Source organism: Oncorhynchus gorbuscha, linkage group LG19 (genome assembly GCF_021184085.1).
Source record: "Oncorhynchus gorbuscha isolate QuinsamMale2020 ecotype Even-year linkage group LG19, OgorEven_v1.0, whole genome shotgun sequence".
Classification (NCBI taxonomy): domain Eukaryota; kingdom Metazoa; phylum Chordata; class Actinopteri; order Salmoniformes; family Salmonidae; genus Oncorhynchus; species Oncorhynchus gorbuscha.
This window is the reverse complement of record NC_060191.1, coordinates 12,163,554-12,177,139: the sequence shown is the minus strand read 5'-3', so window position 1 is coordinate 12,177,139 and position 13,586 is coordinate 12,163,554. Positions and strand designations below refer to the sequence as shown.

At 43.9% G+C, this 13,586-nt stretch overlaps 1 protein-coding gene across 2 annotated transcripts in view; it reads right to left on the bottom strand.

The window, feature by feature from the left end:
• LOC124005886 (cytochrome b5 reductase 4) overlaps positions 1 to 2,455 on the bottom strand; it is a 30,734-nt gene extending 28,279 nt beyond the window's left edge. Inside the window, exons 1-3 of one of the 2 annotated variants that reach the window (XM_046315522.1) lie at positions 2,183 to 2,455; positions 1,450 to 1,571; positions 1,009 to 1,162 (exon numbers count right to left, since the gene is read on the bottom strand). In XM_046315522.1, coding sequence (XP_046171478.1) covers positions 1,009 to 1,162; positions 1,450 to 1,571; positions 2,183 to 2,291 — 385 coding nt within the window. In that variant the 5' untranslated portion in view covers positions 2,292 to 2,455. The remainder of the gene's footprint in view (positions 1 to 1,008; positions 1,163 to 1,449; positions 1,572 to 2,182) is intronic. The other variant, XM_046315523.1, reaches the window with a different exon arrangement.
• Between the last annotated feature and the right edge of the window lie 11,131 nt (positions 2,456 to 13,586).

Genomic DNA, 13,586 nt, shown 5'->3' with positions numbered 1-13,586 from the left:
CTTGTAACCGAAAGGTTGCAAGTTCAAGTTCAAATCCCCGAGCTGACAAGGTACAAATCTGTCGTTCTGCCCCTGAACAGGCAGTTAACCCACTGTTCCTAGGCTGTCATTGAAAATAAGAATTTGTTCTTAACTGACCTGCCTAGTAAAATAAAGGTACATTTTTTAAATAAATAAAAAACATTGTTAAGCATTAACAAAAGAGTGAATGTGAAGATTTGATTCAAAATAGTGAATTGCAGAATGTGCAATGATACAAGTAGGAGGGCTGTGATTGGTTACATTGCTGAACTATGCCAATTTAAAAAAGGGGCCATAACTTTAAAACTTGCAGAGATCCCAGTCTGGAACTTTGATAAGCCCGTAGAGTATATAATAATATATTGCATTTTTAAACATGTTTTCTATATTCATGTTGTGTGATTAAATATTCATAAATTAATGTAAGACATTTTTGTGAAATCAAAATACTACTTATATTACAGAGCAACTGGTAAAGCCTCACATGAAACACATTTTTGCTTTGTATTGCAGCATCTACAGGTTAAACATTATTGGCCATTAAAGGAGGCCTAGGTAAGGCAAATGTGTAATAAATATGCCACCTTTGATTAACTATTTCTCAATTATGCTTTTAGATACAAATATCAAATACAATCTTTCCCTGAAAGGACTATTCTATGGATTACATTTAATGAAAATCCCCAAAATCGTGTCATTTGTGTTGACTGGGTATCGTGGGGAATCACTCAATTAGGACTACGGAAGGTGGAGAGAAGAATTGTGTACAGATAGTATGCGGCTATTGTGTGTATGTGTACTTTTCACATTTATTTCCCTGAACAATTTAAGTAATACCACAGTTTCTCCAACTCTAGCCCTGGAAAGGCATTGAGCCCTTGACTAGTTAAATCTAGTGTGTTAGTACTGGGCTGAAACAAAAACCGGAAAAACACCAGGACCAGTATTGTGTGTGTGTGTGTACAGTATAGGGCTAACTTGTGTAACCTCGTATGCAGGTCCAGCAGTCATCACGTGTGTTGTGTTTTTGCAGCTCCTCCTCCGTGACGTCTATAAGTCTGCCTCTCAGCCCTGTCAGGTCCCGGCCACTCTTAGCCACACGGATCCAGTCCATCAGACTGTGGCCAGGCTTCAATGCTACCTGAAACAACATGGAACAGCCCTCACAGTCAGAAAAGGTGGTATCATGATAACACAGCCTTACACTTACAGTTCAGTAAAGTGGTGTCAAAGGGTGTGGCATGATGACAATCAATTTAAGGTTGACATTGCAAACAGGGTCTTCTAACTCAATATAAAATTGGACTACAGAACGTTCACATGGTAGGACCACAATAGTCTAATCCATTGATGGAACATCAACATTATGTATGATATATAGGCATGACTCTCACACAACAATCATGTCGTCAACTACCGGTACAGTACCTTGTTCCTGCCGGACTGACCGGCTGGAGCAACACGCTGCTGAGAGCTGGCTGCAGGGAACGACTGGGATGGGACGTTCAGCATCGCGACTCTTCGAAAGCAGGCCAAATTCCGGAGGAATCCTGTATAAGACGGGTCTTCGATTAACACGACAATAAAGGACCAACTCTTAGAGGTGTGAACCACTGTGAAATTAGGTTCCCGTTGTGTCACAAGAAACACATTTCTCTGAAGTGACACTAGTTGAGTAATTTAGCTGACTATCTAGCTGACTGGCTAGCACCCCGGAAGAGCAAATTCACAACAAAACGCCCAAATATGTCCATAATATCAGACGTATGAAATAACCGGTGACCTAGATCTCGACCGAACCAAATTACACTTCAAAACATTGTTCGTTCAAAAATATTTGACTATGTAAACAACACCTATTTGGCGTTGTCACTGTTAAAAACTACATTCCCGCGGTAGCTGCAGACGGTGTCGCAATATGATGACGAAATTGTTAAAACACTTAAAGTAAAACTATGCAAAATACCTAGAGCGCCATCTAGTGTAAGGATACATTTCAACAGTCGCTCTGATACAGTACAAACCGCTCTGAAAAATTCCGAAGACGATGTAAATAAAGGTAAAATAGGACTCATATTTATGCTTTTATACGGTATATTTTTGGCAATATAAATGTGAGTATTTGGAAATGCTAAATTCTAACTTAGTACACGTAGCCTACCTGGTATGAAACCAGAGAAAAAAAAGGTCACATTAGAAACATATTTCGCTCTTCCTCCATCTCCCTCCTCCTCGTCCTCTTCTGAATCTTCGTTGGAATGATTTAACATTCCAATATGTTAATAATTTCCATAGGACTACAGTTATTTTGTCACAATTCAGAAATGTGACTATCCCATGTATCACATGGGCCTTGTACGTACAATGGCCTACTGCAAAACAATATAAAAAGACGGTTTGAATGTATTTATATGACCAACCAGCGTCAGTGCAGGGACAGTTCTATGTCCCTACATAATCTGATTAGTCAAATCTCACTAAGAGGATTCCTAGATGGGAATAGTTTCTTCTTGACACGTGACTTCAAAATAAAAGCGCAGTGGGTTATAGGTTTGATGTGCGTGAGAAATTCAACAACATGCATAATAATCAATCTCAGATTAAAAATGTATTGTGGCAACCATGAGCGAGAAAGTTAGTCTGGGAAACAGGCCTGTGTTTGATCATCTTCAACAATGTGTGAGCTGCTCCTATCACTTAACAGCCTGATACAATCATTCACAGCTGACCACGGTGTGTTGTGCTCTAAGCTCCAAACACACACACACACACACACACACACACACACACACACACACACACACACACACACACACACACACACACACACACACACACACACACACACACACACACACACACACACACACACACACACACACACACACACATTCGGTAGATGCGTGAAAGAGCTGCTGAATGGCCAGTTGGGCAGTAATTTGAGGGAAGCTTGTGCTGACTAGAGCAACACCTGGACACAGCAGGAGTTCAGGAAGGACGGACATGGGATGGGTAACAGACAGACTCGGCCAGGCCAACCGAAACCAGTTTCTCACACACACACACACACACACACACACACACACACACACACACACACACACACACACACACACACACACACACACACACACACACACACACACACACACACACACACACACACACACACACACACACACATGCAAGCTTGCTGTGCCTTTTGTCATGTTTTATATAGTTAATACATTTTAGTTTATAGTTAATAGACTGTTCATTTTGGGTAAGAAGTGTAGCTAATAGGTACGCTGTGCATACTTTTTTATTAGTGGTAGTTGGCTAATATTAAACGTATGGCCATAGTAATCCATAAGGTGGCAGTGCAACCATGAGCCTGAGTCTCTCTGCTGGTACACTGTTCTGTAAGGTGTTCTGTAGGTGGCAGTAGATACTTACAGTGACAGGACACTATGGTTGACTAGCTGTTATGAAATCCTTTTCGTTTTTGTCACAAACATCTTGTTCTGAACATGAACATTCTGACAATATTCAGCTAAAGCAGATGACTTGATTTGGTGTAGGCCTAAAGGAGCAGTTGAGTTCTGTTTTTAGGTATTTTCCCAGGTAAAAGCCCATAGCATAAAACATTGTTGCTTAAAGAGAATGTGGTTTCAGATGGTTTCATCAGATACTGTAATCTCCGATTAGGACATGTCCATGTTTGCACCACGAATACACTTTTTACCCAGCCAGTGCAATATCTTTACCCATGATCCTCTCCTAAATTACATGATGCTCTTAGACTGTAAATGCTCTTGATTGGACAAATAAACTCCCCACTAGAGATGACAGACGGAGAGACACCTGAGAGTATAAATGCAAAGTAGCAGTGATTGTGATAGGTATTTATTTGTCTGCTTCAAATGTGTCACATTATTTTTCTGTTCCGCCCCTTCTCTTCCTCTCTGTCTCTCTGTCTCTCTGTCTCTCTCTCTCTCTCTCTCTCTCTCTCTCTCTCTCTCTCTCTCTCTCTCTCTCTCTCTCTCTCTCTCTCTCTCTCTCTCTCTCTCCCTCTCTCCCTCTCTCCCTCTCTCTCTCTCCCACCCCATCCCCCACTCCCCTCTCTCTCTCCTCTCTGTCTCTACCACCCAGATCCGACCCTAGTGTAGCAGCACAGGGCAGATAATTACAATTTCAAAACCATTAGCCAGATCATTACCAGCTAATCCCCTGTTTGGTCTGATGAGTCACGCATTACATTTTCGACCATGCAGGCTGGACAGACAGCTTAGGGTCTCCCTCTCCCCAACATGGCCCTTCGCGTGTCTGTCTGTCGTCCGGGCCCTTTGCTAAGAGGCCAAAGGGTCAAGGGTCCTCAGAGACACAGACAAGGAACCTAGAGCTAGATCTACAATAATTAACATTCAAACTGTGAAAACCCCACCATACAAAATGATGTTTCCCTCTTCATTGGTTCATTCTCCTCTATTGAACAGACTAATGTATGTTGTTGAGCAACAAAGACGTGCCATGCTATATGGTAGAATATATACAGCAGCAGGCAGTTAGCAGAAAGCCTAGCGATGCACCCATCAGACCGTGTGGTGCCATCATCAGCAATGGGATCCAGCTAGCTGGTGCCGAGACTAGGGTTTCCATGACAACACTGCCAAGTGACCGAGGTGGATTTCCAAGATTGGCGGCTGCTTTGCGCCAGTGTCCAAATATGGATAAACATACTGTCACTCATTGCTTCATTGTCTTTGTCTTGTGAAAGGTGAAAAACAGATCACTTTTTTCCCCCCTATGTGTTCTGACTGTACGATGTCATTCTCAATCTAATGCTGTCATTGATATTTGCAAACTATCGTAAGCATTGACGGTGATGTGTGAAGGGTACATTTCAGTGTAGGGAAAGAAGTGGCTGTGTGAGAAGACACACTGTTTCTTTAGATAGGTTAACAGAGGATTGCAGTCCTATAATTACACATAGAATCCTGGGTTTTCTATGATTGCAGTTCACTGATTTTGATGAGAAATGTCTCCTTTCTGACAGTGGTGTTAATGTGGCAGAGTGAAGGGGTGATAGCAGAATCCTCATTTGATATTGGATTAACATGTTCTACCTGTAAATCTAGGTAAATCTACCTAAAATGTATTTATATAGACAACTGGGTAGCTCTTTTTTTATAGTACAGAAATTCACAAGTATTAACTAAAAATATACTTGTTAAAATGATAATGACATTTCCCAGCAGAAACAATCAGAAACAAATATACTATATGACATAGAGCATACTTCCGTACCCCTTCAAACATTCAACCTCCAGCTGCATACCCCCTCTAGCACCAGGGCCAGCACACTCTCAAATGTTGTTTTTTGCCATCATTGTGAGCCTGCCACACACACACACACAATACAATACATTTATTAAACATAAGAATGAGTATGAGTTTTTGTCACAACCCGGCTCATGGGAAGTGACAAAGTGCTCTTATAGGACCAGTGCACAAATAATAATAATATAATAATAATAATATCATAATATATCATTTTTTTCTTTATTTAGCAATCTTGCATATAAAACTTTATTTTGTTCATTGAAAATGTTGAATAACTCACCACAGGTCAATGAGAAGGGTGTGCTTGAAATGATGCACATAACTCTGCAATGTTGGGTTGTATTGGAGAAGGTCTCAGTCATAAATCATTTTCCCCACACAGTCTGTGCCTGTATTTAGTTTTCATGCTAGTGAGGGCCGAGAATTCACTCTCACATAGGTACGTGGTTGCAAAGGGCATCCATGTCTTAACAGCGCGATTTGCCAAGGCAATGGCAGTGGCAGTGGCAGTGGCTTCTGATTAAATAACATTTTCACAAAACCGCTTGTTGCAATTTCGATGAGACTCTCTTGTTCAGATATTGGTAAGTGGGCTGGAGGCAGGGCATGAAAGGGATAAAGAGGGCCTCCCAAGTAGCACAGTGGTCTAAGGCACTGCATCGCAGTACTCGTCGTGCCACTAGATATTCTGGGTTTGAGTCCAGGCTCTGTCGCAGCAGGCTATGACTGAGAAACCCAAGGGGTGGCGCACAATTGGCCCAGAGTCGTTAGGTTAGGGGAGGATTTGGCCGGCAGGGATGTCCTTGTCCCATTGAGCACTAGCAATTCCTGTGGCGGGCCGGGCGCAGTGCACGCTGACACGGACACCAGGTGTACGGTGTTTCCTCCGACAAATTGGTGTGGCTGGCTTCCGGGTTAAGTGGGCATTGTGTCAAGAAGCAGTATGGCTTGGTTGGGTCGTGTTTCAGTGAATCATGGCTCTTGACCTTCACCTCTCCCGAGTCCGTATGCGAGTTGCAGTGATGAGACAAGACTGTAACTACCAATTGGATACCATGTAATTGGGGAGAAAAAGGGGTAAAAAAATGATTTAAAAAGAAAGGGATAATGAAACCAGCTGTTTGTGTCATCCGTTTCGGGAAAGTACCTGCATAATTGTGCACCCAACTCACTCAGGTGCTTCGCTGTATCACATTTGAGATTGTCCGTAAGCTTGAGCTCATTTGAACACAAAAAAATCATACAATGATGGAAAGACATGTGTGTTGTCCTTGTTAATGCAGACAGAGAAGAGCTCCAACTTCTTAATCATAGCCTTAATTTTGTCCCGCACTTTGAATATAGTTGCGGAGAGTCCCTGTAATCCTAGACTCAGATCATTCAGGTGAGAAAAAACATCACCCAGATAGGCCAGTGATGTGAGAAACTTGTCATCATGCAAGCGGCCAGACAAGTGAAAATTATGGTCAGTAAAGAAAACAGCAAGAGCCTCTCGGTGGATGCTGCAGTGTACCCAAGAGCCTCTCGGTGGATGCTGCAGTGTACCCAAGAGCCTCTCGGTGGATGCTGCAGTGGACCCAAGAGCCTCTCGGTGGATGCTGCAGTGTACCCAAGAATCTCTCGGTGGATGCTGCAGTGGACCCAAGAGCCTCTCGGTGGATGCTGCAATGTACCCAAGAGCCTCTCGGTGGATGCTGCAGTGGACCCAAGAGCCTCTCGGTGGATGCTGCAGTGGACCCAAGAGCCTCTCGGTGGATGCTGCAGTGGACCCAAGAGCCTCTCGGTGGATGCTGCAGTGGACCCAAGAGCCTCTCGGTGGATGCTGCAGTGGACCCAAGAATCTCTCGGTGGATGCTGCAGTGGACCCAAGAGCCTCTCGGTGGATGCTGCAGTGGACCCAAGTGGCGTCGGGAGCAACTGCTTGTACGTGTGTTACCACTCCACTATGTCTCCCCGTCATGGCTTTTGCACCATCAGTACAGATACCAACACATCTTGACCACCAAAGTCTGATGGATTTGGTGTCACAAAGCTGTCCAGTAATTTAAATATATCCTCTCCTGTTGTCCTGGTTTCCGGTGGTTTGCATAAGATGATGTCTTCCTTAATTTAGCCCCCATAAACGTAACAGACATATACCAGGAGCTGTGCCAGGCCAGCCACATCTGTTGACTCATCCAGCTGTAACACATAGAATTCACTGGCTTGTATGCGAAGCAGTAATTGTTTCAAAACATCTCCTGCCATGTCCCTGAAGCATCGTGAAACAGTGTTGTTTGATGAAGACATTGTCTGACTAGTTCTTTGAGCCTTTTCCCCCAGAATTGTCCCAGCCATATCCGGGGAAGCAGGAAGAATTACTGTCAGTCCACAATAGTATGGGGCTTGCCTTTCCTAGCCACTCGGTAGCTCACCATATGAGACGCTTCTAGCCCCTTCTTATTAATGGTATCTGTTGATTTTACACATGTCTAACTACTCAAAGTCGTCTTAATTTTTGCTCAAAAAACTCCCACGGCTTATTTTTAAAATTGGCATGTTTTGTTTCCAAATGTCTGTGCAAGAGTGAAGGTTTCATTGAGTTGTGAGATAGTTATTTTGCACATATAACACACTGTGGCAGAGGAAAGGCACCACTCCAAATATAAATGAACCCCTAATCAATATAGTTCTCATCATATTTGCACCTCTTCGATGGTCCAATGTCCCTGTCTGTTGTTTGGTGCTTTCCTGGGTTAGGGGACGGTAGCTCTTCGGCTGCATCAGATTCACAACTGTCAGTGTCCATGCTAGCTGGGCTAACAACAAATGTAGAATTGTGGATGTGTTCGTGGAAGCAGAACAAGTTGTGTCGACGACAGGTGCAGGTGTAGTACTGCTGGTAGTAACAGTACTACCAGTAGAGCTGGTATGTGTCTCTATGGACGCAGGCCTTACTTCTTTTGAACCATTTGTCAGTTTTCAAGGAAATGGAATGAGCAGCAGCTAAGTTTGGCTACATAGGGACTGTTAGTGGAATTCCCGCGAGAGAGTAATGGTTAATGTGACTGGATGTTAATTATTTGACTAGGCTACCTGTATTTGACAATTGTGTTATTTCGCTGAACAATAGATGGTTTCATTTTATTTTGGGCAGAGAAACGAGGCTACTCAGGTGAGATATAAACCCTCAGCCAAATGTACAGCCTGTTGGAAAATATAAATGGACTGTTTGAATTTTATTTGTATTTTTTTTAATCACATTTTTAGTTGGTGTATCCCCGACGGCATTGCGCGTACATGGGAATACCTGACCTAGAGGATATGCATAGTGATAAATACTGAACATGTTGATTTCTCTTTTGATAGATCTCTCAGAGCCAGAAACCTGTCCGGATGTTTCATTGGCTCTCCTGTGCCCTGACTCTGATGGACCGCTGGCTGACTAGAACCTTTGAAGTGATTGTGTTCAGTCTGATTGGCCGATTGGCCGTGTCCAACATGGATTCATGGTTACACCGGGTCAACTCTCCATGAATCATCTCACAGAGTCGCGACCTATGACCTTCCACTGCCCAGCCAATGGCTTTGACCACAGCCCACTTAATCAGTTGCCATTCATTTATACATACATTTCTATTCATCCGATATGTGGGTTTTATGTGTGGATAAATCATGTCTTTGGTTATGTGTGTTGTTTGGCAGTGTTAGAATGACTATCTGTCAATGGAAATTAAGGTTCACTTTGTTTTTTTGTTTTCTTTTCTTCTTTTCTTTTCTTTTCTTTTGTAACAGTGTTTTTATTGGAATTTCACAATTTTCACCCATACAGATACAACAACAGAGACAAAGCAAAAAAACAGCACTCACTTACATATACCTACGCATATATATATATATATATATATATATATATATATATATATATATATATATATATATATATATATATATATATATATACATACACACACATACATATACATACACACATGCATACACACATATATACGCGTACACACATACATACACATACATACATACCACACACACCCATACATACGTACACCATTTTCCTCTTCCCGCTCGGTGCTTCTCTCACCCCATCCCCATCATTGCGTCTCTCAATACATACAAGGTTCACTTTGTTAATAAACCATATTTGTCACATATGAATGTTCAAGTTTCTTTAAAAAAAACGTGAACATTCATATGTTCACGTTCCATTTACCAGTCAAACAGAATCCCAAGGCCAAGAAGGAATGCATCTCACCATGGCTCCAGGGACCCAGTGATGTCACGGTGTCCTAATTGGCTTGACAATCCTCGTCCATCTTAGTAGGCCGAGGGGGTGGGGGAGGGAGAGAGTGAGAGAGAGTGAGGGGAGGAAAGAAAGAAAAAAGAAAGACAGAAAGAGAAGAAATGCCCCATGTCAGGATCCAGGACTGACAGAACAGAAACATCCCCCTGAGAAAGACTCGGTTGGACTAAACCAACTGAGACCCCCATACCTACTCCATTCCACATCTAATGTTTGGTGTCTACCAGTGGGAGGGCTAGGGCCTGTCAGTCAAAACATTGAGGACATGCCGCTGTTTCAAAACATGTGCTTAAAGGGTGTGAAGTTTAACTGCAGTGGGGCTGGAAGCAGCAGTAAAAGTCTCCTTGAAATTTAAGAGACATAACTGCCTCTAGCCCCCTCTCCTCTCTGGTACTGCAGGGGGCTGGATGTTTATAAGAGACAGACATGCATCTAGCCCTCTCTCCTCTCTGGTACTGCAGGGGGCTGGATGTTTATAAGAGACAGACCTGCATCTAGCCCCCTCTCCTCTCTGGTACTGCAGGGGGCTGGATGTTTATAAGAGACAGACCTGCATCTAGCCCCCTCTCCTCTCTGGTACTGCAGGGGGCTGGATGTTTATAAGAGACAGACCTGCATCTAGCCCTCTCTCCTCTCTGGTACTGCAGGGGGCTGGATGTTTATAAGAGACAGACCTGCATCTAGCCCCCTCTCCTCTCTGGTACTGCAGGGGGCTGGATGTTTATAAGCGACAGACATGCATTTAGCCCTCTCTCCTCTCTGGTACTGCAGGGGGCTGGATGTTTATAAGCGACAGACATGCATTTAGCCCTCTCTCCTCTCTGGTACTGCAGGGGGCTGGATGTTTATAAGAGACAAACATGCATTTAGCCCTCTCTCCTTTCTGGTACTGCATGGGGCTGGATGTTTATAAGAGACAGACATGCATCTAGCCCTCTCTCCTCTCTGGTACTGCAGGGGGTTGGATGTTTCCGCTGTCATGTGTCACATCACATCAGCAACGCCATGTGACAGTTATGAGTGATACAAACTAGTGCACCAGAAAACAGTTAGGATGGTCTTCTATTGTGTTCTGTCTACATTCATCATTGTATAACTGCATGAGATTGTTTTTGCCTAACAGACCAGATTGACAGATAAAAAGGGTGAACACACACACACGCATTCAAGCACACACACACATTTACACATACATGAACACACACACAAACACACATACACACACACAGTCTGTAGCCTTTAGGATGTGTGTGATGGGTTGAATAAACTGTTTTGTTTTGTCCTAATCCCTATAACCCAGGCTTGTGTCTGCTGGCTCTGTGGAGATGAGAGATGTCACTCACTGCTGTAAGCTTCCTCTATCCTCTGACACCACATGATCCTGATCATGATCATGATCTTTAATGTACCTTATTTTTCTGTGTTTGTGTGTGTGTGTGTGTGTGTGTGTGTGTGTGTGTGTGTGTGTGTGTGTGTGTGTGTGTGTGTGTGTGTGTGTGTGTGTGTGTGTGTGTGTGTGTGTGTGTGTGTGTGTGTGTGTGTGTGTGTGTCCACTTGTGTGTGTGTGTGTGTGTGTGTCCACTTGTGTGTGTATGTGTCTATATCTGTGTTCATAGAGCGAGTGTTTTTTGGCTGTGCAATGTCTTTGGTGAGATTGAAATGAGTTTTGAACACAAGTTATGCACGTTGGTCATGTCTAACAGCCTTTTACAGGTGCTGGGATATACTCAGCTCTGCTTAATGGTGCATTTAGCAGCTACAATAATTAACTCGGTGGAGGGACTGGATGATAAAGTTTAACTGTGAGACACACACAAACACATGTACGCACGTGCACACACACACGCATAAGTGAACACAAATACACACACACACAATAAAGCACAAATGCACGCACACATATACAGTGGCTTGCGAAGTTATTCACCCCCCTTGGCATTTTTCCTATTTTGTTGCCTTAAAACCTGGAATTAAATCAGATTTTTGGGGGGATTTGTATCGTTTGATTTACACAACATGCCTACCACTTTGAAGTTGCAATTTTTTTATTGCGAAACAAACAAGAAATAAGACCAAAAAAATATAAACTTGAGTGTGCATAATGTTCTCCCACCAAACGGCAATACTTTGTAGAGCCACCTTTTGCAGCAATTACAGCTGCAAGTCTCTTGGGGTATGTCTCTATAAACTTGCCACATCTACCCATTGGGATTTTTGCCCATTCTTCAAGGCAAAACTGCTCAAGCTCCTTCAAGTTGGATGGGTTCCGCTGGTATACAGATTCTCAATTGGCATGAGGTCTGGGCTTTGACTAGGCCATTCCAAGACATTTAAATGTTTCCCTTTAAGCCACTCGAGTGTTGCTTTAGCAGTATGCTTAGGGTCATTGTCCTGCTTGAAGGTGAACCTCCATCCCAGTCTCAAATCTCCGTAAAACTGAAACCGGTTTCCCTCAAGAATTTCTCTGTATTTAGCGCCATCCATCATTCCTTCAATTCTGACCAGTTTCCCAGTCCCTGCCAATAAAAAACATCCCACAGCATGATGCTGCCACCACCATGCTTCACTGTAGGGATGGTGTTCTCAGGGTGATGAGAGGTGTTGGGTTTGCCCCAGACATAGCGTTACCCTTGATGGCCAAAAATCTCAATTTTAGTCTCTTTCGACCAGAGTACCTTCTTCCATATGGTTGGGTAGTCTCCCTACTTGCCTTTTGGCGAGCACCAAACGCGTTTGCTTATTTTTTCTTTAAGCAATGGCTCTTTTTCTGGCCACTCTTCCGTAAAGCCCAGCTCTGTGGAGTGTATGGCTTGAAGTGGTCCTATGGACAGACACTCCAATCTCCGCTGTGGAGTTTTGCAGCTCCTTCAGGGTTATTTTTGGTCTCTTTGTTGCCTCTCTGATTAAGGCCCTCCTTGCCTGGTCCATGAGTTTTGGTGGGCGGCCCTCTCTTGGCTGGTCTGTTGTGGTGCCACATTCTTGACATTGTTTAATAATGGATTTAATGGTGCTCCATGGGATGTTCAAAGTTTCTGATGTTTTTTTATAACCCAACCCTGATCTGTACTTCTCCACAACTTTGTTCCTGACCTGTTTGGAGCGCTCCTTGGTCTTCATGGTGCCACCTGCTTGGTGGTGCCCCTTGCTTAGTGGTGCTGCAGACTCTAGGGCCTTTCAGAACTGGTGTATATATACTGAGATCATGTGACACTTGGATTGCACACAGATGGACTTTATTTAACTAAATAGAACAGGGCTCCGGGCAGCCGAGCGGAAATGGAGGAAAACTCGCCTCCCTGCGGACCTGGCATCCTTTCACTCCCTCCTCTCTACATTTTCCTCCTCTGTCTCTGCTGCTAAAGCCACTTTCTACCACTCTAAATTCCAAGCATCTGCCTCTAACCCTAGGAAGCTCTTTGCCACCTTCTCCTCCCTCCTGAATCCTCCTCCCCCTCCCCCCCCTCCTCCCTCTCTGCAGATGACTTCGTCAACCATTTTGAAAAGAAGGTCGATGACATCCGATCCTCATTTGCTAAGTCAAACGACACCGCTGGTTCTGCTCACTCTGCCCTACCCTGTGCTCTGACCTCTTTCTCCCCTCTCTCTCCAGATGAAATCTCGCGTCTTGTGACGGCCGGCCGCCCAACAACCTGCCCGCTTGACCCTATCCCCTCCTCTCTTCTCCAGACCATTTCCGGAGACCTTCTCCCTTACCTCACCTCGCTCATCAACTCATCCCTGACCGCTGGCTACGTCCCTTCCGTCTTCAAGAGAGCGAGAGTTGCACCCCTTCTGAAAAATACTACACTCGATCCCTCCGATGTCAACAATTACAGACCAGTATCCCTTCTTTCTTTTCTCTCCAAAACTCTTGAACGTGCCGTCCTTGGCCAGCTCTCCCGCTATCTCTCTCTGAATGACCTTCTTGATCCAAATCAGTCAG